The sequence below is a fragment of the Ictidomys tridecemlineatus genome, chromosome 5, assembly GCF_052094955.1.
Source record: "Ictidomys tridecemlineatus isolate mIctTri1 chromosome 5, mIctTri1.hap1, whole genome shotgun sequence".
Classification (NCBI taxonomy): domain Eukaryota; kingdom Metazoa; phylum Chordata; class Mammalia; order Rodentia; family Sciuridae; genus Ictidomys; species Ictidomys tridecemlineatus.
In genome coordinates, this window is record NC_135481.1 from 66,042,910 (window position 1) to 66,070,674 (window position 27,765).

Below are 27,765 nucleotides of genomic sequence, written 5' to 3' on the forward strand. Positions count from 1 at the left end.
GCACTGAGAGCATAGCACAGACAAGAAAGAAGATTTGTGCCCAGCTTCCCTCAAGCAACCTGCACTGCAGAATTCTTCACCAGGGGTGTACATCACAATCACCAAGGCCGCTATTATAAAGTATGGATATGCCCCCACACACATACACACTGCTGTCCTCTGCTGCCTCACCTGAGATTCTGACCCAGCAGTGTGTGGTATCCACCATTAGTATTTGGAAAACCTGCCAAGATGATTCTAAGGTTGAGCCTTAGTTTATTGGAATAAGAACTGACCCCCCCATCCTATTCTTTGAAAATTGCAAAGTAAATACCTCTCCTCAACTACTAGAGTAGGGCTACAGAAATAAAATAAAACTATATAGAAGGAGGAGAGTTTTTATGTTTGGATTTTTTTTCAAATTATACAGAAAAATAAAATAATAGCTAGAGTCACGTGAATAAGGCTCACATGCAAAGTGGTACACCTTTATCAAATAGTCCTCTAGGTGTATTTTGCAAGGATGTGTCAAGGTGGATCGTGTCTGATAAGAGAGACTTGGAGAATTTCAGGTCCTCCCAGTGGAATGGATACAGGAGAGGCAGCTCTGTGCCAAGACTCCTGGGATGGCACCACTAACTTTGTTTTCTATTCCTTTTCCAAGACAGGTGACAGGTAGTTCCTACTCATCATAGGTATCCTATTGGGGTTTTCAAATGGGATTACTCAAGGTCTGTGCTGCTTTCTGGCCACTATCTTCTGGTTTGAGTCACACCCATCCCCCAACAGTGTATAGATCAGAGAAGTTGGTAACAGCTTTGAACAAGTGAGACCGCACTAGAGCTAAGCTACATCACTACCTGTTTCTTGAGCTTTGGAGGCAGCAGCCACATACAGCCATCATGAACTCAAAGACAGATAAAGGGAAATGTAAGTAGAACAGAGCAGGAAAGGAAAATATGAACAAGGACAGGGACAAATGTAAATGTCAGTTTTACACAGGGGATCTCCTCTGTAAATGTGTGGCCCAGTCCCAAAGGATGACCATCTAGAAGCCCAGGATGTGATTCCATCTTGCTTGTTTATTAATGCAAATTGCAGTTTTCTACTCTTAACAGTATTATGTTCTTGAGGCTTAGTAAACATGACCTACCTAGCTGGGAAAGCTGTTCACTATGCATTTAAGCAGCTGAAGAAAGGGAAGAAAGGTGTTGTCTTCTTGTTGTGTCCTCCCAGTGGAAGTTTTGTTATCATAGTAAGTTTCAAAAGTCTGAACTAATTGCAGTAACTTCAGGTTTGATGGTAGTTTTAGTCTTGCTCTTAAAGGCTTATAATGCATGGTTAACAACTTTGAGTAGCTCTCAGTTAACTTTCAGAGTTCTTTGGAAAATCATGAGACTATAAGTTAAACATCATTTTATATTATTTTACATAAAATCATAAAATTGTGATATTATATTTTTATTAAGGTGTCTTGTTTCACCCTGTTTTGGAACCCCAATGGGGTATTTGGAATTTAGTGTAAACCTACTAGGCCATATACTTCGGAAAGAACAAGAGAAGCTAAGTGGGTCAACAGAGTCTTTCACTGTTTTGTAGCTGACATTCTGGAGCACAGATTTTTCATACTTTGTGAGACACATGTTAAATCTCTTGACATGGCATCTTGCAGACAATGAATGTTAGTCTCTTCCTGCCCCATAGTTTAAACGGAGGTGTCCTCCTTCAAAATAGAGCATGGGAAATGTATATAACTTACATGCCAAAGCATTTTAAGTATAGGAAGAATTACCAACTAGAAAATTCACACCCATAGTTTCTCTTAAAATGAAAAATATATTTTTGTTTCTCAGAGAAGTATACTCTGAATATGAGAAAAGTGCATTCCATACCTATCTGTCAACTGTGGAGACAATGTGTTTGTAATTCATTCTAGTTTACTCCTGTCATTTTCTCCATGAAATATGCTTGGTCTGATGTTTGTCATGAAGCTCGCTGGCACTCAGGCTGTACCCGCATATTTTGTTCACAGAATCAGAAAGCCTGGAACATGATGGTACTCAAAAACATAGCTGCCTCTGGGAAATTCTCCAGTGACCGGACAATTAAGGAATATGCCAGGGACATCTGGAACATGGAGCCTTCGGATCTAAAGATCTCCCTGTCCAATGAATCTAGGAATGGAGTGGACAAAGCCAATGGAAATTGAATCATAACATGTCTCTAAAAAAAAAAAGAGTTTCTTATTGAATTTGAACATTTTCACAGCATTCATTGATTTATTAGCTAATAGTTAAGTATCTCTGAGAATGGAAAGGGAACATGTATGGTTGTATTTAGGACTGAAAATAAAGTGTCAATTTCTGAAGACTCCAGGAGTGCCAAAACTTATTGCTTTATAGCAGATTGGTAGCCTGCAAGGACTTAACCCAAAACTAATCAGAAAGTTGGAAAAGTGCTTAGAACTTGATACTGCTATTTAAATGAATTAAACAAAAACAAATTCTTTAACTACAGTGAAGCACCGTTTTTTTTTTAATATCTTCATTTGTTTATTTTTATGTGATACTGAGGATCAAACCCAGTGCCTCACACATGCAAGGCAGGTGCTCTACAACTGAGCTACAGCCCCAGCCCGAAGCATCTTTATTTAATACTGCTAAGTCCAAACCAAAGACTATGTCTTAGTCTATTCAGGCTGCTGTAACCAAATGTCATAAACGGAATAACTTATAAACAATAGAAATTTATTTCTCATAGTTCTGGCAATTAGAAGTCCAAAATCAAGGGGCTAGCAGATTCAGTGTCTAGTGGGGACCACTTTCTGTTCATGGGTGTGGTCTTCTTGTTGTGTCCTCCCAGTGGAAGAGGTACAGAGCTCTTTGGGCCTATTTCATAAGGACAGTAATCCTGTTCATGACTGAACCCTCATGATCCAGTCACCTCCCCAACATCATAACCTTCGACATATGATTTTGGGGGCAGGTGCAGATGTTCCCACCATAGCAAATGTCCCCAGTCTGATGACTATACATTTTGAGATGAGATACAAATTTTACCAAATTCTGATTCTCCACAGGGATGAGGTTTCGGCATGTTTCAAAGTAGACTATGATGAGCTAAATGAGAACATTCCATGCCACCCATACATTCTCCTTGTTTAGATGACACGTGTCTTGGGGAAGTGTCCGTGGTTTCAGCTCGTTCAAGCATCCCAGTAGAATGTTGCATAAGGAAAATATACCTTATAGGTAGTATTTGGACCAAGTCTTCAGTGAAGATTGCTGCTGCTTGCATGACCTCATGCCCACTGCTCACTCAGGAAATCTCTGCAGAAAAAGAACCTAGATCAGCCCACACCTTCCTTCCTTAGATCCAGGTAAGCCAGAGCAGTCCTAATTGCTTTTACAGGAAAATAGATGTATTCAAAAAGCAGTTCTTACCTCACGGTTTTTAATAGTATGGGACTTTTATAAAGGAAATTGTGATGGAAACCAGGAGGAAAGATAACCATCTTGACCCTCTCTTTGTGCCTGTAGGCATCATGTGCAATTTCATAGAGCTGAAAGAAAAAGAAAAAAAGGGACTCAAAGGCCAACAGTTCAAAGCCATAGGCTCCCTATATGATTTTTCTAAAAAGATACAGAAACAACCAACTTGGGGAGTTTATCTCATTGGTTCAGAGACATGAGGCCTCTCCATGTCCCCAGCTAGCTGCCTCTACAGCTAAGGAAAAGAAGGCTGCACAGCCAATACAGGACACTGATCAAACCTCATCCTCCTCTGCCTGTACCTCACTGCAGAGGAACTGGGTAAGTTATGGACCTACTCCAGGAGAGGTTAGTTTAAAGGGAAAAACTGCATCCCTAATTTTAGAGCCACTACAGTAGAAGCAACATTTTGTGGTTTGGCTATGAAATGTCCACCCAGAGCTTACGTTAGACCGTAGGAATATTTGGAGGAGAAATGATCAGACTATGAGAACTGTAATAATCCATTTAATTATTTGAAAACACTACCATCCTAGGTGGTGACTGTAGGTGGGTAGGTTGTGGCTAAAGGCAGGCAGTCGCTGGAGGCATGCTCTAGGGGATTAGATCTCCAGTCTCTGGCTCCTTGATCCTTCTCTCTCCTTCCTGGCTGCCAGGAGCCCAGGAGCTTCCCTCCACCATGCCCTTTCACTATAGTGTTTCACCATGGACTGAGACCTCTAAAACAGTGAGCCAGAATAAACTCTTCCTCCTCTAAATTGTTCTTCTCAGATGTTTTGATTAGAGCAACAAAAAGCTGACTAACACAAACATGGAGCTTCCCACACAGCCTGGAATCTTCTCTCCACTTAGGAACCACAGACCCCACATGAGGGGCCCAACTCCACCCACAAACATGCCTTTGAGCTAAGTAGCCAAAGGCACTGAAATCTGTTGTGGAAACCCCAGGCATCATGGCTGTTTAAGGGTGCAGAACCCCCTATACTGTTGGAGATCTTCCTTAAAACTAACCAAAGTTCAGCTGGCTGAAAAAAAAAAAAAGAAAGAAATGCATATATGAGTTTCAGTGGGCTCTGAGCTTATCGTTTACCTTTTTTCCACACTCCAAAGGTACAGTCCTGTCATCCTCTCCATGTAAGATGAGCAGGGGAGAAGACAGGAATTTAACACTGAGACAAGTGGGAGAAAAGCATTCAGTTCAGGAGCTGTACATTGAGATCTCTCCTTTTCTTTCTTTTTTTTTTTTTCAAAGTTAATACCTTTTTCCTTTCTCACATATAAAAAGAACTAATTTCATGATAAAAATAATAATCATGATGATAATGGATAAACTATCATTATTCAGTCTCTTCCCAAATAACCTAAAGAGCTATAAGATCACCAGTATCTAGAGCAATGGTTGGCACATATTAGGCACTACTCAAATAGTTTTTTGAAGACATACAAGGAAGAAGAAGATCTCTCCTTTTCTCAGGTAAAGTTTTAGCAAAACATAAAGTTCATCGAAAACTTCATTTACAAGAAATCTCCTTCCTTCCAAAGAATAACAGCTTCATGTATTAAAAAATTGCATAGGGTAACTTTTTTTCCAGGAAAATGTCCTTTTAAACAATTTGAATATTTCATTAATTTAACTTACTTCTATCTGACTTTGGGAAATACTGAAGAAATACACTGAGATGCTGAATTTGCACAATGTTAGAAGACCTTGTATTTTTCCTTATTCCACCTTATTTTGTATTATCTGAATATTTTAATTAAAAGAATATAAAAGAAAATAACTCAAAACCCGAAAATAATAAAAATTATCACAGATCCAGAGACCTCTTTGGGGCAATTAATTTACCTTTCCCATAATAGTAGAGGATGGACATGCAGTTGACAAGCTTTTGACTGGCTTCCTGGTCAGTCTCTTAATTTGGTTATCCAAAAAGGCTACGGCACAAACAGTGCCTTGATGCCCACTCGAGTGACTTTCTCAAACAGTGCTTCTCAGTCCTTCCCAAATTCTGATACCCATCCACCCCTGCCATGGTGACTTTGCGCCACCTCTGAGCACCTTAGGTGTGTTAAAATACAAACAAAATTGACCACCACAATTAGAAGTATTCTCAAATTTCATAAATTCACTGGATCTGCTGTTGGGTTTGGAGGATGGATATCAAGTGGATTTGGGTTACATGGGGAATGAGGCCTAGAAGTCAGAGACCCCTTAAGAAATGTTAAACTAGACCCTAGAGAACCTTTAAAAGGTCTTATAGGTCCTAAATATACAAGTCTGAGTTCATAGGGAAAACTGTACTGGTGAAGACATTGGATTAGACAAGAGGGAAATAGCAAATATTAAAAATTCATAGAAACTCTAGCCCAAAGCCTAGTGTCCATCTAAGAATGCTAGAGCAATATTCTAAGAAAATAAGGACAGGATTTAGATCTGTCATCACCGTAAGTTACATATAAGTTAACCTGGAACCCTGCAGATGGAGCAACAGTGGAGCTTCTCATCAGAGCTTACTTTTCATCACTGGGGAAGACTATCCTGTCTTTTCTCAGGGCATCCATAAGCACCTGTACACATCCTGGCAGCTTCTGGTAAATCTATTAAAAAAAAAAAAAGCAACATTAATCATTGTCCCACCTAGCTGTGCCATTTGTTATAGTTTCTCACCACAAGCCATACTAACAGAAAGTAGCAACTTTCTAAATATAATGAACTTTTTTTAGAAAACTTATGATTTTAAAAGGTAATTCATGTTTTGTAGGAAATTTGGGGGAAAAGAACAGAAAGGAACAAAGAGACAAGTTTTATGTATTTCTACCACTGTAGATAATCAGTTAACATAATTAACTAGTTTAGATGGAGAACAATATTCTGATCAGTCAAAAATTCTGTGAATCCCCCAAAACCAAAGACTGAAAGTTTTCTCTTGATATGTAGATTCTAATTCACAATGGGGGGTGGAGGTTGGTTCTTGGGAAGAATAGAGGTACTTTGAATTAGGCAGAGGGGAGTGAAGGGTGAGGGGAGATGGGGGTAAAAAGAATGGTAGAATGAATCAGACATTATTACCTTATGTTCATATATGAGTACACAACTGGTATGATTCTACAGAATGAGAAATTATAATACTCCATATATGTATGATGTGTTAAAGTGCATTCTACTTTCATGTATAACTACTTAGAACAAATAAAAATAAAAATTTTAAAAATTTTAAAATTCTGGTGAAAGTATACAATATCTAGATAATTGGTTTGAGAGGATTTGAACATTATAAACTGTTGAAATAATGTTATAATTCTTTAAAAGAGATTTTAAGTTTTAACAATAACCACAGAGCTCCAAAGGTAATATATTATTCTATAAATACCGTATTCCTTCTTTAAAGGCAAAGTCCAATAAATAGAAAGCTAACTAAATCTTTTCCACTATTTTGATTGTCAACACATAAATTAGTTTATATGCCTTACAAACATCCACTTCAGTTGAAAGTGAAGAGTAAAGGATGGAAGCCCTGAGCAGTCCAGCAGCTTCCTCACACCTTTGAACCTGCTTCCACACCATATCCAATTCCCACCATTACCCAGCCCAAGTCACCTCTCTCTCTTGCTTGGACTCTGCCAACAGTCCAAAATGGTTCCCTGCTTCCACCCTCACCATTTCTTACAGGGACACCAGAGTGATCACTTAAACATGCAAATTAGATCATATCAATGTTTCTTTTGCTTAGCAGCCTCCAAAGGCACATGTTGAATCAAACGTGTCACCTTGGTCTTTGAGGCCCTGCAGCACCTGGTTGGTGGCTGCCTGTTTGCAACCTCATTTGTCATTAAGGCCTCACTGCCCACCTTCAGGGAGATTACTGCCTCCTGTTCAGGATCATGCCAAGCTTGATCCTACCCCAAGGCCCTCACCTTTATTTTTCTCTTTTAGTAGACAATGTGGTAGTCCCAAATGTGGTAGCCCCAAAGCTTTAGCGGCTCTAACACTTCTTGGTCAGAGACCGCTGGATTATGCCATGGCAAAACTGACTAGTATCAGCTCAGAGGACATTTCTTCAGAGAGGTTTTCCTAACTAGCCATAACTCTGGCCCTCCACCACCCATTTGCTCCCCATCACATTATTGTATTGGGTTCACAGCACTTCTCATTATTTGGTATTTTCTGGTGGTATACTTGTCTTCTCTGTTTCTCCAGCAAGAATATAAACTTTCATAGGAGGAGGAATCAGGAATTCTTTTTCCTTGTGGGATCCCCAGAACTTGGAATAATTTCTGGTATATAGTACACATTCAATAAATATTTGTTAAAGATGGAAATATTATGCAAATATACCTGGTATACATTTTGAATACTATCTGTAATTTTCCTCTTAGAGTAACTGATTTTCAGGTTTCATTTCTTAAAACAGACTTGCAAAGAAGAAAGACCAGGTGTAGCAGAGGGTAGGGGTGCAATATAGTAAACAGGACACCACCAAGAGAAGAAAATGAGCACAGAATAGGTAAACCAGGGTGAATAAAGACAAACTACAGCTTCATTGTTTGTAAAAAAGGAAAAAAAAATCATTGAAATCTGCCCCATGGCTACAAAGTCACTTCTTAAGAGTCTCCTGCTATGAACTGTGGTAATATAGAGAAGAGTAACTTTTTAAATATAATTATTTTTTCACTTTTTTTCTGATTTTAAAAAGTATTCTGTGTCCTCATAAGGAATAGGGAGGCCAGCACCAGTAAATATAGATTTCTGCTTCACAGCTGGGGCTCAGGCTTGAGTGCTACTTCCAAGAACCTCCTTGGTTTCACAGGATTGTCTGGCTTGCTCTTTTGCTTGGTCTCTGAGCAAGTGACACACATTCAGGAAAGATCTGGACAGCCTGGCACAGCCCCGCTCTTTCTTCCTCCATGCTAAGGGCCAGTTTTCTTCATTTATTTTCTCTTTTCTTTGTCTTTCAATTTTCTGACTCCTAGAATGAGAACTCCTTGGAGGAAAATTCAGTAAGAGAAGCCCTTCAGCAATTCATCTCAAATTCCAAAAGTGTAGGAAGAAAGCAAACTCAAGTCAATCTACTCCATTGTTCCTCACTCCCTTTCAGCCTGGGATGCCCTTAAAGACACAGAGGTCATACTGTCCCCACCCGCCCAGACCACAGCAAGGGGCTCCTAATTTGCCTTCCTCACTTCCCCTCTCTTCTGTAATGCCACCAGATAAATATTCTTAAGATACCATCTGCATGGTAAAACCTGCTATTACAAAACTTTGGGCCTGCCACACTGTCTACTAAAAACAACTTCTAGCTTGACTACAAGCTCATTCACATCTGGCCACCCTTTTTCATTCCAAAGGCTGCTCACCTCCAATCCATCTGGAGTTAGAAGGGGTTTCCTCCTCTTACAAGGTATGTGACAATTAGGGAAGTCTCTATGGCTCCAGTACTTTATTTAAATCTCTCTCTCTCTCTCTCTCTCTCTCTCTCTCTCTCTCTCTCTCTCTCTCTCTATCTATCTATCTATCTATCTCGACCCCCCCCCCAGTCCAAGAATCTTTTTGTTTTGGTTTGGTTTTGTTTGGATTGGGTAAGGTTTAAGTGTGCATGTGTATGTGTGTGTTTCTTGCTGTGCTGATTGGTTTGCGGACATATATACATATTTATTCATTCCCCCCCCATTTTTAGCATTTTTTGAATGTAGTTATTTTTCCATGCGTTGTCTTTTGAGGGTTAAGGTTTTTGGTTTGTTTATTGTATGTAAATATACTAAATACTATAATTAGTAGACAAAAACTATCATACCTAAAAAAGAAATCAAAACCCTACTATTATGGTGCTTACAAGAGGTATGCATTAAAAACAAATATTATAAAGATATGCATGAAATATAGACATTCAAGCTGAGATTCAAGGAAGAGAAAAAGCTAAACTATGCAAACACCAATTAAAGCAAAGGTATACTAATAATGGATAATGCTGACTTTAAGTCAAGAAGCACCATTAGTCACAAAAGAAAAGGGAAATTTTATAATGAAAAAAGGATTATCCTACCTGTAAAATATAAAACCTACATTACTATATTACTAGGTGGCACACCTAATAGTCTCATCTCAAAAAAATAAAAACACCTAAACTAAAACTTATAGAAACAAACAACTACATACTACTGGGAGGTACTTTAATACTCCCCTGAGTAACTGAAAAAAAGCAGCATACCAAAAAATTAGTAAAGATAAAGAACTGAATAGCATGATTAAGAATCCTAATCCAAGTTACAGAAACAGAACACTGCAGAGAAAATAGCAGAACACATTCTATTTAACCATATAGAACATAAAAAATTGATTATCTGTTATAACATAATGCTCATTTCAACAAATTTCAAAAGACTGAAATAACAGATTATTTTCCTGGATCCTGATAATGTTGAAATACATCTTGCTCAGTGAAATAAGCCAATCCCCAAAATCCATGGAACAGATTAATTCTCAGCTAAATTCTAGCGGACCTTTAATGTCAGTGCTCCTCAGGTTATTCCTTGTAATTGAAAGGAATAGAACACTTCCAGATTCACTCTATGAAGCCAGAATCACACTTATACCAAAACCACCTAAGGACACATCAAGGAAAGAAAACCATAGACCAATACCCCTGATAAACTTCAATTCAAAAATTCATAATAAAAATTGCAAATATTATTTAACAACATATTAAGAATATTTTATATTATGACAAAGTTGGTTTTATCCCAGAGACGCAAGGATAGTTTAACATATGGAAATCAATAAATTTGATTTATCACAAAAATAGAATTAAGGACAAAAATCTCTTAGGCATCTCAGTAGATACAAAGAAGACTTTAATTAAATTTGGCACTGATTCCTGATAAAAACACTGAAGAAACTAGGGATAGAAGAAACTGACCTCAATATAAATAAAATCATAAAAGTTATATGGCCAACATTTGTAGGGCTAAAAATGATGCATGAAAGCTTATTTTCAATTTAAAAAATGAATAATAAATAATAAAAGGCAAGTCTATATTAAAATTATAAAAGATAACAAGTAAAGTTAATGAAAGGACAAAAAGGCTTTCACTCTTAAGTCACTCAATTTGTTAGAAGAAAATAAATAAACTACCAAATACAAAAACCAGGTGTCTCCTTTAATAGTAACTGGCTAATAATAAACTGTCTCTGGTTAGACTTAGAGACTTATAAAACTAATTAAGAAAAGGACGATAGTTGATAAACATACATGTGTAGATATAGTCTATGCTTTGATAACTTGAAATATGGATCAGAGACTTACCTTTAACAAGGGATAGTTGATACTTGCATCCCACATGTTGGTAAAAGGAGCTTCCAAGACAATGGCATCAACCGGGCATCCTTGAAAATAGTAAAAGAAAAAAGAAAAAAATAGTAATTCCCCTATTCAAATACCACCTTCCCTAGATAAGGGATCCTCACAGTCTTGTACATGAACTACCTGCTTCAAAATCATTTGCAAGGCTTATTAACAATGCAATTTTCTGGACCCCACACCACACTCAAGAGTCACAGTGTTGGGAGTAAGGAACAAGACTGTTCATTTTTAACAAAGTTTCTCCTCCACCCTTGAGGATTTTATGCAGATGATGGTTAAAACCACTACCTTCTTCTAAGAATACAAGATTTTTCAGGGCTTGGACAATTTAAGAAAGCAAAGCACTACAGGGAGACAGAGTATTCTGAAGTCTATTGTTTAAAATGTGCCAGAGACAGATTAGGTTGTTTTGGGCAATATCCCCCTCTGCACAATTAGAAAATGTATGGGGAAGACAGTATGTGTATGTGCATATTTATATGTTTGAAGGCACATGAGGATTATTGATCAGTGAGAATTTTCAGAGCAAATACCACTGAGAAAAGCCAAGAGAGTTTGAGCTGCCTTTCCCCTCAAATCAGCTGAAAGCACTGGTGATAGTTGACAGAATTAGAAATTAAACAGTACTTTTAGTATTCTCCACAACCAAAAGGAGAAAATGAGAGTTCAGGATCTGACAAAGGGGAAGATCCAAGAACATTTCTCAAGCTTTTGGTTGTCACCTCAAAGAACTACACACTAGGAGAGGAATAATAATGGACCAGAAATAAACCAGCTTTCATAAAGGCTTAAGCAGAGCTTCGAATCAGCTCAATCTCTGATTGGATTCAAGTAATCTGTTCATAGCACAACTGCCTTTCAGAAGAAAAGTAAATTATTTCTGGAAGAAGACAACATCACCCCAAGTCTTAAATCATCTCTATGATTATCCATAAAAATTACTAGCACTTAATAAAAAATAACTAGACATATGAAAATAAAGAAAAGGGGGTTGGAGGTGTAGCTCAGTGGTAGCATGCTTGCCTAAAATGCATGAAGCCCTAGGTTCAATCTCCAGCAAGGCAAAAGAAAAAAGAACAAAAGAAAGGGTTTAAAGTAGATAATTGAGTTTCGGAATTTTGAAACTTGATAGCATTCGGGTAATTAATATTTTCATTGATCCAATATTTTATATATGAAGCAAATTCCAATTTTTTATCTTAAAAAATATTACTTGGCCCTATTCATAAAGATTCTAATTTGTGAAACCACGTAGGATCCAGGAAACCTACATTTTTCACAAACGCACTCCATAGATTCTGATACAAGCTATTCTCAAATCACTTTGAGACCAGGTGCAGTGGTACATGACTATCATCCCAGCAAATTGGGAGGCTGAGGCCACAAGTTTGAGGCGAGCCTCAGCAACTTAGCAAGGCCCTAATCAACTTAGCAAGATTCTGTCTCAAGATAAGAAACAAAAAGGGCTGGAGATGTGGCTCAGTGGTAAAGCACTCTAGGTTCAATCCCTGATATGAAATAAATAAATAAATTGCTTGAAGAAATATTGACATAGCTATTATATAAGAAGGACTGCAGAAACCAAGTCCTGACTATCCTTTCATAATGTTATTTTCCTCTCCTGAAATTTTAATTAACATCACTTCACAAAGAAAATTCATCTTAAGGCATTTTTAATTCTTCCCTTGGTATTAATTTTAAATTTCATAGCCCCCAGAGCAACCATTATTTTATATTAAGTAAAGAGAAGAACGTTTGTTACCTGCAAGGAACTGTCCACAAAAGGATGCCATTGGCATCTCTGTGTTCAAAGTGGACACAACAGTCTCTTGATTCTATTTCCCACCTGAAGCCAAGAAATTAATCCATGGAAACATTTTACATTACCTTTCTCTTCTAACACTTTTGCAGCATTTGTTGCAACTCTGTAAAGCAATGCATATTAGTACATATGTGAAGCAATGACTTAATAGTCAATTAAGTAACACAAAATGCAAAACATCCAGAATGAGTATTTAATGGAAGCTCTGAGCTCTCTGACACAAACTTGCACAGGATTTCAAGAGTTTCCACAAGCCCTAAATTAAAAATCCTTTTCTTTAAAACTCTCCAGGAAAGTCCAGAATGAACTTCAGTGTCCTAGATCCATGGAGCTGACAGGACCCTCCCTTGTTTTACAAACAGGCAAACTGAGATAGCAAGGTCTCTAGCCATTTCTGGAGAAGAAGAGAAACCAGAAAAGAGTCCCTATCTCCTAGAGCTCAGTGCCCCTTCCATTGCTCTTGGCTGCCTTTGATGTGACCCTAAAGCCCCAAGTCCCCACCAAAGGACACATCTTCAACTCTCACTCACCCTGTGCCCAGAGAGTGGCCCCAGAGACACACAGGAGTGGCACCACATCTTGCCTTGGTCCACTCATAGACACAAATAGCATCCGCAGTCAGTCCCTCCTCCGTGGGCTTTCCCGTTGAGTCCCCAAACCCTGGCAGCAAGCAAAGGCAAGCACAATATCACCATCCCCAAAACAAGCGATCATCAAAAAAGCCTCTTGCTTATTTGGAAATCTTTGAACACTGTTCTTAACACATACCTCTATAGTCAACAGATAGAACATGAAAGCCACCATCACTCAGCACCTGGGTAACAAAGAGCTGCCGTCACTTGAAACTGAAGGTGTAAACAGGAAAGGCTCCTTAATAGATCCATGAACCTAGTTGTGATGGTTTAATAGGTGGGGGAAATTTGTACTTTTGAAATCTAGCGTATGTCTTCAAACCTGAGGAACTCAGACTCAGTGGGAAAGATGGAAAGCAACCTCGCAGAGCAAGGTCAGACTGCCAGGGTCACACCTAACCGCCAAGGTCACACCTACCAGCTGAGTGACTTTGGCCAAGTTACTGAACTTTTAAGTGTAAAAACATTATTCTGAAAAGTAAAAAAACATTACTTTTAGGATTATTGGAGAATTACATGGATTGCATGTTGTCTTTTTAAAGAGTTCCCTTGAGAAACAAAGACTCTACACAGTTGTAGTAGAGGCAGTCAAGCATTAAGAAGATATTTATATTAAATATGATCAGCTAAAGAATTAAATTCAATCAAAATTAGAGATCATGCGAACACATGCAACCACCACCAAGCCCCTCACAGGTAAGGATGGAAAGAATGTGAAAAAAATAATTTTGCATGAAGTGAAACACAATGACAAAGAGACATAAAAAGAATGCATTATTAATGTGCAGACAGTTTTTATTTAACCCTCATGACAGTAAGTTAGATATTATTCTCATTTTACAGATTCTTAGTAACTGAGAGCTGGGTACGATGGTACATTCATGTAATCCCAGCAGCTCAGGAGGCTGAGGTGGGAAGATCACAAGTTCAAAGCCAGCCTCAGCAACTTAGCAAGTCCCTAGGCAACTTGACAAGACCATCTCAAAATTAAAAAATGAAAAACTCTGAGAATGTGTTTCAGTGGTTAAATGGGCTCAATCCCTAGTACCATAAAAATTAATTAATTAATTAATTAATTTAAAAACTGAGCGCTGGAGAGTTTCAGTAATTTGTTCTGTCACCCAGTTTTCAGAGGCAGATCCAAGATTCTGCCTATGTCCAAGTACTGTGCTTCCCCTCCTTCAGCACAGATGTGAGCAGCTAAACCTCACTGAGGACATTTTAAATACAAGTTGAACTAATAATTAGAAATTAAATGGAACTTTTAAATATCGATTCAAATTACGTTCTCTCAAGAAAAGCTAACACACGTGGCAGCTAAGCATTCAGAGAAATGGGAATAATCATGTGTAACTTATGGCACATGTATTAAAGGACCATTTGACAATACAACTCAAGAACAACAAGAGTAGCAAGTCCTTCTCCTAAGAATTTATCTCTAGGAAAATATGCCAAAAAAGAAGGAAAAAGGGATGGGGATATAGTGCCTGCATAACGTGTGCAAAGCTTTGGATTTGATCCCCAGTCCCATTAAAAAAAAAAAAAAGAAATTAAAAAAAAACTACATGCTTAAAGTTTTCAGTAGTAATACTATTTTAAATGAATTCAGAAAAACAAAATCCAACAGTAATGGAGGAGTTAAGTAGACAAAGTTTGTAAATAAATAGGAAGCTTTAAATTGGTTAATTATGATAACTAAAAGCATGGAAGGATATTTACAAAACAGTATTAAAAGAGCACAACAGGGGCTGGGGATGTGGCTCAAGCTGTACCACGCTCGCCTGGCATGCGTGCAACCCGGGTTCGATCCTCAGCACCACATACCAACAAAGATGTTGTGTCCGCCGCCGATAACTAAAAACTAAATATTAAAAATTCTCTCTCTCTCTCTCTCTCTCTCTCTCTCTCCTCTCTCTCTCTCTCTCTCTTTAAAAAAAAAGAGCACAACATAAACTTATATATAGATATGTAGGTAGAGACAATCATAGTGTCATATTTCCTCTTTGTATAAAAAGAGAAATAAAGATGGGGAAATACAAATAAATGAATAGCTGCACTAAGTGACTGAAGGAACAGAATCAAGAAAGGAAGCAAGCAAGCAAGGAAGAATTTAATAAAGACTTGCTTTCTTCCAGGAGAGGTGGCACATGCCTGTAATCCTAGCAGCTTGGGAGGATAAGACAGGAGAATCGCAAGTTCAAAGCCATTCTCAGCAAAAGTGAGGTGCTAAGCAACTCAGTGAGACCCTGCTTCCAAATAAAATACAAAATAGGGCTGGGGATGTGGCTCAGGGGTTGCGTGTCCCTGAGTTTAATCCCAGGTACAAAAAAAAAAAAAAAGATTTGTTTTCTGAAAGAAAGCACCTATCCAAAGTAGAAAAAGGAAGGCTCTGGAAGCCTGGTCCTATTCGGCAATGGTGAAGGCAGCACTTGGTACACAAAAGGTGCCAGAGGAAAAGTCATACCAGCCACTGCCTTCCCCAGAAATCCTAACCATGACAGGGACTAGCCGCCTTCTTTTCATATGTACAACTCTTCTTTCTGGGAACACTGAGGTCATGCAATTCAGCTCTGAGTGGGAGGGAAAAAAAACCCTAAATTCTGATCATCATCTGCTTCACCATATCCTAAGTACGAATAGCAAAGGGCCAATGTGGGATAGAAAGCAAACCCACAAATGAATAGATATCCTCCTGCCTCTGAAAACTGGGTGACTGAACAAATTACTGAAACTCTCCAGTGCTCAGTTGTTAATCTCACCCAGCACAACCCATTGGCAAGGGTCACCTGTGAGATGCACTGATATGGGTGGAGGTGTGGAAAGGAGTGGAGTTTCCTGACTGCACAGGGAGGGCGGGTGAAGAAGTGCTAGAGATACTGAGGCTGGCAGGATTATAGGCCTAGATCACAGGACAGATTATAGGCCAGTTTATAGGCTGGAAAGAACTGGGAGGAAGCCAGTGTGTGGGAGGAAAGACCAAGCCTCAGGGTCAATAATGGAATAGCAGCCCAGTCACCTGCAACAGAGATTACCTAACTGCAGAGGATCAACAGGCAGCTCGCTGGAGCAGTTCTGAGGCAGATATGGCTAAGTGGAGAGCCAGCCATATTCCTCACACTTGGAAATGCAGGGAATGTCCCAACAAACTGGAGTGAGAAGTGAGGACAGCACAGTGCAGCCACCAGGCTACTCTGCAAAACTTTATGTAGGACTAAAGCCAGGGTTTCATGGACTTTTAAAAGAAGACATTCGGAATTTTTATTCTATACCACTTAAGAGATCCTTATACAAGGAGAAGAAATTTCCCATTTAATACATCTATCCCCTATCCTTCGGGGGGTGGTGGGGGAGGGAGAAAAATCTAAGTGTCTTCCATCTTTTTTTTTTTTTTTGAGATGAAGGGAACGAGTGCATGAAAGTGTATGAGGTCCCAGACATCACAACTCACCCTGGGACCTCTCAGGAGATAACCAGGCTAAGGACCTAAGGAGATCTTATGACTGTAGCCCAGAAGGGAATCAATGGGGATTTACAGACTGATGTTTTGAGGCCTCTTCAGGACAAGGGGATATAGCTTAGTAGTAGAGCTCTGGCCTAGGATGAGCAAGGTCCTGGGTTCAATCCCCAGCACCACCAAGAAAGGGAGAAATAAAGGAAGGAAGGAAGGAAGGAAGGAAGGAAGGAAGGAAGGAAGGAAGGAAGGAAGGAAGGAAGGAAGGAAGGAAGGAAGGAGCAAACAAACTTCTGTGAGGCCTCTTCAGACATACCTTTACCAGCTCAAGCCTGTGAGGGGCGGCCCTGTAGAAGGGGTTAGGGAAAAAAAATAAGAATTATGAATTACGATGATGAGTTCAATAAAAATCACTCAAATGCTGTTGGCATTTCATGCCATTCTTTTTTAGATTAGAGAAATAAACAACTGGGAGCAAGAGAACTGCTTCTTGGTAGCAGAGCCAGCTTAGATGTTTCAGGGAGAGTGATCAATGGCCCTGTTGTTGGACATTTCTCCACACACGCGTTGGGCGCCCAAGTCTCTCTGAGGTGAGCATCTGATGAAGTACTGATAATCCATCTCCTTTTATTTCTATGCAACTAGACTTATCTCTAGGAATACTTTTAGAAGCTAAAGGGAAGTAAGTTCCAGAAAATGACTTTTCAGAACAAGGGATGATGGAGTCAAGTTGCACTAAATTATAATTTGCCTGTAATCCCATCCCCTGTGTCATTGAACACAAGATGAGGTGAAGGAGTGAGGCTCACTGCCCTGCAAGGACAAAAGATGTTTCTTCCATAAAATGACCATATTGATTATTCTCACATTAACAAAAATGAGTCAAAAGACAGAGGATTCTTTAAAACCATTTTCTGACAGCAAGCTGAGACTCTTGGGCAGAAGCCAAGAGGCAGGTGTGGCCAACCCCAGAACCAATGACTCTAGGACAACTGGGGACAATTTCAGATTCACACAGAGGCACACACAGTAAGTATGTTCCCCGTGATCCTTCAAATAAGCACATTGCAGCACCCTGCCCAAGTTTACGCTGCACTGAACGATGTCGAAGACTGCCGAATTCCGCAGGAAACCTCAACAAATGTGATTCTGAAATGGACACATCAAGAAAGCCCCTTGAGGAAAGGCAAGTCATGAAAAAAAGACATCACCTGACAGAAAAAAAAGGGAGAAAAAAGACACAGGCAAGCTAGCCAAGAGGCAGATTCCAGGGCTTGTCACTTAGCTGGAAGTTCCCTCCAGAGATGAATGGAGACCGGTGGGCTTCAAGCCTCAGCACCCCTCCCCAGACCAAAGAGGTGCAGTCATGGCTCATATCCATCACCTAAGGTAATGAGACAGGTCCAGGGACAGCTCTGACAGTACATCAAAGGACAGCCAGTCTTCCTGGAAACGTTCTTCCTTACAAAGCAAGGTAGGGACTAGAGAGTGAGGTGAGGCATGAATATTCTAGACTAGAATTAGTCAGATGGCCCCCAATTCCTGTGGTCAGAATTCCAGATGATTTCTCCTAGGAGTCATCCTTTTAATTAACAGGGTTGATGCTAAATAAAGGACTCTCCACTGTAGTTTTCTGAAAAGTCCATTGATGTGGAAATTGATCTTCCTTTCCCTCAGAAAGCGTGCCTGACCCCTTTCCAGTCATCCATGGGTTTGTCAACCTAAATAACAATCAGAGAGAGATTCTCCAAAGAGTATTTGGAGAATATCCAGGAATAGCAGAGCACTGCCGTGGAACTATGTATGCCACAGTAAACTATGAATGTATTCAAAAAGAATGAGGCAAGGGGAAGTTCTTAAATGCAAAATCAGGAGGATTACGTAAGATATTTGGAAATGATAAGCCTCAGGTACAAGGATTAATAACAAGGGTAGCACCAGTCAGCGATTGAACAGATAGTTGCTGGGCAACTGTGTAAGGTTGTTGTAAGGTTGAAGTGGGCTTTATACCAGGCTGTGGTTTTGGCAGAGTGACCTGTGAATAATTCCTATTATCAGGTTATGGGACATAGATGCATGCAAATCTTCATAACCTTCTAGCTTTATTTATTGACTTTGTGGTTCAAACTTGACAAAAAGAACTCCATTTTGATTCTGACAACAGGTTCAAGCTATCATTTTGGATATTCTTAGGGAGTAAAGGAACCACTGCCTTCTCTGAAATCAACATCCAGATTTTGGAAGAATCATTCTTTTCTCCATCCCAGTTAAGGATCCATATTATTATTCTCATAAAACAATTTTCTAAAGAGAAGTATTTTGCCAGAACACCCTTAGATTTCAAAAAAGGAATAAAAAAATGTGTGAAGACATGCCAGCACAGTTTAAAAACTGAATCCTGCTTCACTCTCCCACAGCAACACTGAGATGCTCTTAATCTCCTTTAAAAAAAAAAATGCAAGCAGAGGCACTGACCTATGTTCCGCACTGCCATGAAGATAAACAATAATCGGGTTCCCATCGTGAAGGGCTGCTTCATACCAGCAACAGTCCTTCCCCTTGGCGTCTTCTCCCCGACAGCTGGGGACTGTGTGCCTGAAGAGGAAGGAGGTTATCAAAAACATGTAAGAGGGAGGAATTCTCTATCCTTGCCAAAATCTGAGGCCTTCATTATGGGGCACCTGTGTGTGTGTGTGTGTGTGTGTGTGTGTGTGTGTTTATGTATTTATATTATTTATACATTCATATATTTATATTCTATTCTAGAATATTTTTAAATTTTTACATGAGTACTATATGCTCCAATTAAATTTAAAATATAATACCACAAAACATCTTATGATGAAAATCTTAACTGTCCTGACCCACTGGCCCATGAACAAAGGCAACACTTTTAACAATTTACTGTTTCAATTCTCCTGAGTCTTGTACCCATTAAGCTTTCAAGACTCCAGTTCTTAGGTGCAGTCCATTGAAATAACCAAAAACAAATAGAGACAAGTAAAAGATAATAGATACTTGCCATCTGCCATTGGTTTGGCTGAAGAGAAAAAAGTTAGAGAGATTTTAAAGGAAAAATCAAGTTATGTGGGAAAGAGAACTTCAACATGAAGCCAAGCTATTCTATCCATGAAATCATGTGACCCTGTGATCATAAATACCTGTGTGGTCCTATTCCTCCATCTTGCTAAACCAATGAAAGAACCCTAAAAATGCAAATGCTGTCACATGACATGTCACAGGGGACTTGCAAAACAGATCAAGAAATGACAAAGCTTCCGTTCTCTTGATTATTAAGGGACAGGCACCACTGCCTGAGTGAGTTGGTTCTAATGATGACAACCACCTCACCAAACTGAGGGCCAGAGGGGGAAAAGCTAACAACAGAAAGACTTCCAAATTCCAACACTGTTAGCTGAGCTGTTCCCTGCAGGTTAGGAAGAAACCATGTGCACCCATATTGATTCCCAAACATTCTATGATCAGAGGTTTAAACTCAGGGAGACGCAATGTAAGACAGAGCACTGGAAATTTGTCAGCCAAGAATAAGTAGTAGAACCAAACAAGAAAAGACTGAGATTAGCATAACAGAAAAAGGCAACAGAACGTTCCTGGCTTCATCTGACAAATATTTATTACATGCCCTTCATGTACTCAGAATTAGGCTAATCGGTCAGAGCCCACCACCAAAGTCTGTCTTCTCTGCAAGCTGTGGTCTTGTAAGGAAAACAGGCATTAACCAAATAATCACACAAACATTTATTTAATTATGAGAAAAAAAAGTCTTCATGGACAAGACATGCACAGGCAGCCACCAAAGCACATACTTAAAATGGGGGCTAAGGAAAGACTTTCCTTAAAATTGTCAGTTAAAGCAAAACCCAAAAAAGATGAGTAGACAATTAGCTATGCAAAAGGAGGGCATGCCGGAAGATGAGGCAGAATTACGTGCTGGGACAAAGTATATCCTGGGGAACTGTGGCTTGCTTGATGTGCCTGGAGCAGAAGACATAACAAGGGTGGTGTGGAGTAAGAAGAGGTGCCCGGCCCACAAGCCAAGAGCAACATCTGACCTCACACTCTGAAGCAAAAATTCCTGAGAAGCAGAATTAATCAGGTCAGATTTCACTGTAAGGAGAAGGTGTTATGGAACGATTCCCAAGGAGTACCAGCCCCCACGCAGACAGGTAAGGCAGCATTGCTCCCCTTTGCCCTTCTAACAGGAAAACCTGGTCCATCAAGCATCTCAGTGTCCAATCCATGTACTCACCAGATTCCCAGCATCACTCGGGGTTCAACCCTTATGTAGAAGTTCACCGTGTGAGGAATCTTTGACTCTGGTTTCTTTAAATCCACAAGAAATGGAGCTTTGTCTGGAAAATAAAAATTATTGACTACCAGAATCAATCAAATTCCATGTCTTTTAATGACAACCCCAAAAAAAGCAAACAAACAGGAATGAGTCTTTGTAGGCAAACTGGTTTCTAAGTTGCAAGCCACTAAATGACTTGCAAAGAGTTTTATCAACTAGGGCTAGCCAGAAGAAATAAAAAAGAAATAAAACCTAAAGCTAGATTTTATAATAGCACCAGCATGGTAGCCTACAATAGAGTAAGAGAGTTTGTTCAATCCTTCTCTTTGGCTCAACCTAACAGCAGAGGAAACCATTCCTCTGATAAGGTAAGAGGGCCCAGAAGGAAACAATGAATATTCTGCCACTGAAGTAAAACCTAATCATTAGCCTAAGGCCAGAAGTGATTGAGGTATACTAGGGAGCTGGTCAGTAAGAGCTAGGACTGTTACACTGACCAATAGCACCCAGGAGTCCCTTCCTCTATCTGCTCTCTTCCTTCTCCTTTCCTCCCCCTTTTTCCTACTTCTCCAAGGGATTCTTATAAGAGAAAAAAAGAGGAAAACAGAATTCCATGAGCAGTTAGGTATCCATGTCAACAGCTAATTTGAAGACTGAGGTCATGAACTGAAACCCCAGTCACAAGGCCCAACACAAGTGACTTTGCCTATTCCCAACAGCTTAAAGGATTTATGCTAGCCTCCAAAAATCAATACTGAAAATAGGTTTCAGACTGTTTAAATCTAGCCACAAATTTATAGTTTACAAGTCTTTTTCATTATGTTATAACATTAAGGACAGTGAGTTCTTTATTTGGGAAAAATTCATGGGAAGTATACACTTACAAAAATTAAAATAAATCAGCATGTCCATCAGAGGAGGGAAAATGTGTTCTTTTAATGGTTTACTAGTAAAGCTGTTGTACAGAGCAGCAATTTTTCCTCTGAGTGTTGAACAGGAGTGTGGAAGAGATCTGCAAGATATTGGGAAACACACAAGGTTTTCAAAGCCAGTCCAAGTTTGACTTGGTTTGTTTTTTTCTCCCATAGTTCAAATCAAACTTTAGAGACTAACATTGGGCATTCCAGGTAACTCGGCGTTTAAGCAAAATCCTTCACAGAACTACACATACTTGTCTAAGATGGGCCCTGAAGAGAAATCTAGTGAAGAAGACAGAGCCTTGTCCAGTCCCTGAAAAGGCCAGGGCATGACAGGGAAGGAGGGCAAGAGCTGACGAAGGCACCAAGGTCAGATTTGTCCTCCGTGTTGCCCCATAGAAGGCCAAAACTAGACCCCAAAGTCATTAGTAAACAAGATGCAGCCAGCTTAATAGTTTGTGTGTTCAAAATCACATCACAACGCGGCACTACACAGGTTAGCTGTTGCTCCTACTATATAAAGCAGTGAGTGACATTATTAGATCTTCTCTCTTCTGACTGAGTCTTAGGAGGAAAAAAAATCCAATGAGAGAACACCCCCACTTCTGAGTGACATTCCTGGAGGAGAGGCACCTGTGAGAAGAGGTCTTGCGCATTCTACTGTCCTCTATGACACAAACCATCAATGTGATGACTTGTCCATGGGGGTCACTAATTCCACCTCTGTCTTGAATCACATCTCTCATGAAGGTCAAGAGGTCTTCCATTTTTGACAGATGAGGGACACAGGAGGTTAATATTATTATCTGCTTCCAGTTTTTGTCCACATCGTCTATTCAATAAATCCTTTTCCTATTGTAGTCTACCAACATTAAGACTGCCCAAGGTAGTCATATTGTAAGGTTGGAAAGATAGAAAGCACTCTGTTCAACTGTCCTGATTTTTCTGCTACCCAAGAGGCAGTTTAGAAGATAAGTGTTACCTCTGCTTCACAAATGAGGAGTCTACAAAGCTAAAAGTCCTTCCCAGCCTCGCAGGCCAAGGAATGAGTCACACATCCCCAAGTCTGCCTGACCCCTATGATAACTACAGTGAGCTGTCACTCTCCTGCTGAGTTCAACTTGCCCTTCATGTAGGCAAAGTGAACCCCAGGAACAAGGCCAGCCTCTGACATAGTTCTGTTCTTAGAGACTCTTATTTTAGGATCCCCTTCTCCACGTCTGCACCCTTGCCCTTTCTTGGGGTCCCTACTTTCTCCCACCTTCTTTCCTCCTTGCTGTTTCTGTGTTCTCAGAAGCCCTCTGATGACAAAGTCACCAAAGAAATACCCGCTAAAATACTAATTCTCCCTCAAGTACTGAAGGGAGAAGATAGATTCCCGGTAGTTCTGAAAGAGTGGAAAAGAAATGGGCTAAGGATCGTAGATGGCTCTTCAAATACATTGCACGTGGGAAATTACCTACTCATAAAATCAGCAAGAAATAAATGAAGATGATTGTTTCACAACACTGTAAAATAACCCCCCTGAAGGCAGCAGGAAAAAGAGGTCATTGTTCTGATGTTAGAGATAAGAAATCAACACCTAGGGAGACCATTTTGAGCCACAGATAAAGGCAACATGGGCACAAGGGAACACAGGTTGGCAGAGTTGTGCCTGCTCCCAGTTTGGGCTGCCTCCTGCCTGCTCTTGCCAGATTCCCTGCACTCACTGCTACCCTGCCTGTTAGTCTCCCACTAAGTTATCTTTTGAAGGTAGGCTGGGTAGTCTCCCACTAAGTTATCTTTTGAAGGTCTGCTTGGGAAGCAGAAGCAGTAGAGGGAAATGTGTTTCTTTTTTAAAGGAATAATTCATACACGACCCTTCTCTCAAATAGCTCAAGGCACATCTCTGAGAAGCACTGCGGAAAAAGAACAGAGTGACCAGATTCCTCAGAGCATCAATAATGCAAAGGCGCTTCTTTTAAGTAGGGGGTTGTCAATTTGACTTCCCCTAGATCAGTGGGGGATCAAAAGTCACCAGTGGCTAATAGACCTTATTTGAGCAGAGGATGCAGTTTCAGCTCAATCTCTGCTACCAGCCAGCCACATCAAAAAAAAGCTTGGTGCCTTGGTGTTCTTTGTTTGCCCTTTGATCAGTGGTGGCTATAACCGTGAAGCATCCACAGAGGCAGGGCACCTAAATGGATGATTCTTACTGGTGAAACCTAGTGGAATCTGAGCTGATAACATTCCTACTCAGAGGTGTCTGCAAACCAGCTTTTGGGAGCCCAAATCCAACCACATTTGGTCAAACAACTATTCCAAATACGAAGATGCTTTGTACATCCTTCCTACCTGCTGACTCATGCAGCCAACATGTGTGGATCACTGAGTACCAAGATGCATCATCCAAACCAAATTCCACCCCTACCCCTTCACACACACTCAAGTGTATCTTCTTGGTGGAAGTCTCCCAAGACAGATCTTCCCACAGTGACCTTCCCTTTCTTTCCATCCTTCCCACTAATTATAATGGGGCCTCAGTTTGACTCTACCTTGTTCTCTGATAGTTTTCTCATTATTAGCCCATCTTCCCCTCACTGTGCCAGGCATGAATCATGTGATATGTGTGCTTCTTTTACATCTCACCTGTGTAGCACAGAGCCAAGTTCAATAAATATCTGTTGAACCACAGTTTGAAGGCTGAAAGGTGTATTTCTTTCATGAGCCATGATTTTTGGAGTTTTGGGGGAGAAAGGGAGGACTTCATTCTTTTATTCTTTATTTTGAACTACAATTGAAAAGAGATCACTGAGAGTTCTAAAAGAACAAGGATATTATTATTATTATTATTATTATTATTATTATTATTATTATTATTTGTATATCTCATTTGTTCCTTGAACCTATGATATAGGAAAGAGCATCTCAGATAGTAGATAACCTGTGGGAAGAATGACTAGTTTATCTGCATATTACTAAGCACTCTAGAAATGTGACAACTTGGGTGACACAGGCAAATAAGGAAGAAAATAACCTTTGACCTATGCCATCTTCTTTCCTGGGAATGTTTTCCATTTTTTCCAATTTAAAGATCATTTGCAATGGAGACTTACTGTAAAGGACCAACCCACCTTCAGTAGCAATTATGTCAGATGAAATTTTTGAAAAGTAAATAAATACACTACCACCGAAAATATAATATGATTAAATGTTCTCCTTAAGCCTCTGAAAACGTGACAATAGACCTAGCACTATAAGCAGGGCCAAGCACACAGCAAATCCTCCATGAACATTTGCTGAAACTAAAAGGATTCCAGGTGCCAGAAACAGGTCTATGCCTCAGCCTTAACATGTTTTATGTTAGATCAATAATCTGTTTCAATTTAAAAAAAAAAACACTGGTACTTTATCCTTTCAGAGATCATCTCTTGAGAGTTATTTTTTTATTAATTAGTAATATAAATCATGGGGTTCCCAACTCCCAACCTCCTACTCAATTATCAACAAAAGTAGGTTGTTCTCTAAGAGAATGAAAATGCAGCTTTGAATCTCTACCTAATCAATGCTCTATTAGCATGGACATTAAGTAATCAGCCATTAAGTCTACGGAAAGGGAGAGGTGGCCGATGCCAGCTTTCCTAGAATAACCAAATAAGGTGGGGCAGGAAGCAGAGAGTCCTATGATTGTGAAATTTGAAAAGTACAGACAGAATATTCCAAAGGTGTCCTGGTATGGGTTCTGCATACCTCATCAGAGAGAGCCACTCTATGATAACTGCACTAAGCTAGGGAAGGAAGAGAAGAGAAAAGATCCCCAGTGGTCATCATCACATTCCAAAGTGAAGTCTCCTGTGTCTGGATGCGATTCTGGGATTTTTTTTTTTTGTCATCCACACAAGTTAAAAATGAATAGAAAGAAGAAATATAAACAAAAATGCCAATATCTTACCACATCAATAAAACAACAGGAAATATACAAGTCTTCTGTGTCCAGGTCTCCAGCTAATACCTGGTTTCCATGAGAACAAGACTGGTGGTATGTTGCTAATCAATTCCAGTAATTGAAAATTATTATTCAACCCATGGGAAGAAGATATATATATATATATATATATATATATATATATATATATATATGTATATCCCTCTGATACACAGACATTTCCAGATTTAAACAATGTGAGAACTTGGCACAGGCAACACCACTTTGTGATTTCAATGTACTACATAGCTTTAGCATTTGTGGAGGTGTTCTTAAAATGCACACCTGATCATTCACATTTGGGGAGCCAGGCAGCAACTTTCTGACCTTTTTCTATCTACACTGACAGTTCCTTGACCTAAGAAGACCAGCAAAGATAATTGCACACACTATATTCTTATTACCACTACTGTTAGTAGTATCAAAATCCATTTTGTATATTAGTAAAAAATAGATAAAAGAGATTTTGGTATAGGAACCCGACTTCTATTTCAAATCTCAACTTCAAACCCCCTCCTCTGTTAAAATTTTAAGTTCTGGAGGTCAATTCTGTGAGATTCACTGGCCCAGGTAGGGGGGTCAAGACTGAGCATAAGACCATGCCAAGGAGCCCTGGGAACTTGCAGGACTCTGAAAGCCACTGAAGCCCCCTGGTGCCACAGTGCTGGCCAGGAGTCCGCGAAGTGGGGCTAGGGTAGGGCTTCTGTGTCAGGGCCGGCGGCACGCTCGCCCTGCGCGACCTCTGTCCTGCCATAGGGGCTCCTGTGTCGCTGGCGGGGCGTACTCACCTCAGGTTCCGCAGGACCATGTTCCACCAGGTGGCCACATAGTCGCAGGCTGGGGGCCCAGGAGCCGCGTCCGCCTCGCAGTCCTGAGAGTCCATCGCGTGCTGTGCCGTGTCCCGAACTGTCGCCACCGCCACAGCCACCTACGCGGGAACTGCCACCCAGAGTCGCCGCTCAGGTCCGCCCCACCCCTGCGGCGCCCACGCCTGCCCTTCTTCCAGGCGCCAGGCCGACGGCGGCGAGGGGTGCTCTGCAGCGTGATGCTGCGGGAGGCGCTGGACCCGCCGCAGGAGCCAGGGGCCGCCTGCGAGTGGGCTTCTGCCTGGCACAGCGTGCTCCCTGCTTCCCCCATACACAGATAGATGTTCAATAGAAACAAAAGTATCCTAAGTGAAGCTTTGCAGCATTTCATTTTTATTTGATTCCCATTATACCTCCGTGTGCACGCAGGAGCAAGAGGCCTGCGTGAAGTAATATTATGGCAGAACTCAAACATTTAATAGGCACAGAGTTAAAAGATCTTCATATCATTACTGTAGCAAGAATTTCTTTGGCATCCTTTGGTTGAGCAATGTTTGATCTGTCCATTGGGTTATGAACTACAGTTATTCCAGGTATCCAAAGACAAAATCTTTTGGTTGTTTTGTTTATTTAGCATTATAAAACAGAACTCCATTTTTGTTCACACCTTGTAATGGTTAGCACCTGGTACAGATTTGCATTGCATAATTTTCTCCTAGGAGCAGGGATTATGAGTCTTCCAGAACTGCTCCAGGGAAGCCACAGGGCACAAGTGTGGAGATAAAAGGGAAGAAAAGAGATGCAATTTGATGCCAGCCAGCATCAAGGCTTTGTCTTGGATGAAGACGCATCCTTGGTGCAGCATCACCAGAGGTGAAGTGCGATTTTCTGTGGTGCCTGCTCTGTTTGGGCAGAGGACAGAGCAGGAGACTGCTAGCCCCCAGAAGGTGGGTGCATAGGGACCCATCTGCTAGGGGATCATTGAATAATGTGGAGGAAAAGACACAATTTTCAAGAAGGGTTCTTTTTGAGA

The 27,765-nt window shown here is 40.2% G+C and overlaps 2 protein-coding genes across 5 annotated transcripts in view; one reads left to right on the forward strand and one right to left on the reverse strand.

Annotated features, from left to right (window-relative positions):
* Pygl (glycogen phosphorylase L) overlaps nt 1-2,495 on the forward strand; it is a 35,906-nt gene extending 33,411 nt beyond the window's left edge. Inside the window, exon 20 of the mRNA XM_005322860.5 lies at nt 2,012-2,495. Within this exon, the coding sequence (XP_005322917.1) occupies nt 2,012-2,188 (177 nt within the window). The 3' untranslated portion in view covers nt 2,189-2,495. The remainder of the gene's footprint in view (nt 1-2,011) is intronic.
* A 210-nt stretch (nt 2,496-2,705) lies between these two features.
* On the reverse strand, nt 2,706-27,149 carry Abhd12b (abhydrolase domain containing 12B). 4 transcript variants are annotated; one of them, XM_078050139.1, is made up of 14 exons: nt 26,715-27,145; nt 21,930-22,057; nt 21,004-21,106; nt 19,756-19,773; nt 19,209-19,328; nt 17,050-17,080; nt 13,419-13,464; nt 13,181-13,310; nt 12,716-12,753; nt 10,772-10,851; nt 5,986-6,068; nt 4,561-4,639; nt 3,423-3,541; nt 2,706-3,308 (listed from the first exon to the last, which is right to left on the reverse strand). In XM_078050139.1, exons 1-14 carry the CDS (start codon nt 26,807-26,809, stop codon nt 3,281-3,283), a joined length of 1,098 nt encoding a protein of 365 aa, XP_077906265.1. In that variant the 5' UTR covers nt 26,810-27,145; the 3' UTR covers nt 2,706-3,280. The 4 variants fall into 4 exon arrangements, with proteins under 4 accessions (XP_077906265.1, XP_077906266.1, XP_005322920.2 ...); XM_078050140.1 differs by lacking the exon at nt 4,561-4,639 and having other exon boundaries at nt 26,715-27,149; XM_005322863.5 differs by lacking the exon at nt 19,756-19,773 and having other exon boundaries at nt 26,715-27,141.
* Nucleotides 27,150-27,765: the final 616 nt, after the last annotated feature.

What these genes read in the sequence shown, in the direction of transcription:
- Abhd12b (XM_078050139.1), bottom strand. Translation starts at nt 26,809, where the DNA reads ATGGACTCTCAGGACTGCGAGGCGGACGCGGCTCCTGGGCCCCCAGCC. An exon ending in GCTGATTTATTTTAATTTTT is followed by an intron (nt 21,107 to 21,929) that starts GTAAGTGTATAC and finishes TTTATTTTCCAG; the next exon opens with ACAAAGCTCCATTTCTTGTG. An exon ending in ATACTATTAAAAACCGTGAG is followed by an intron (nt 3,309 to 3,422) that starts GTAAGAACTGCT and finishes CTTTTTCTGCAG; the next exon opens with AGATTTCCTGAGTGAGCAGT.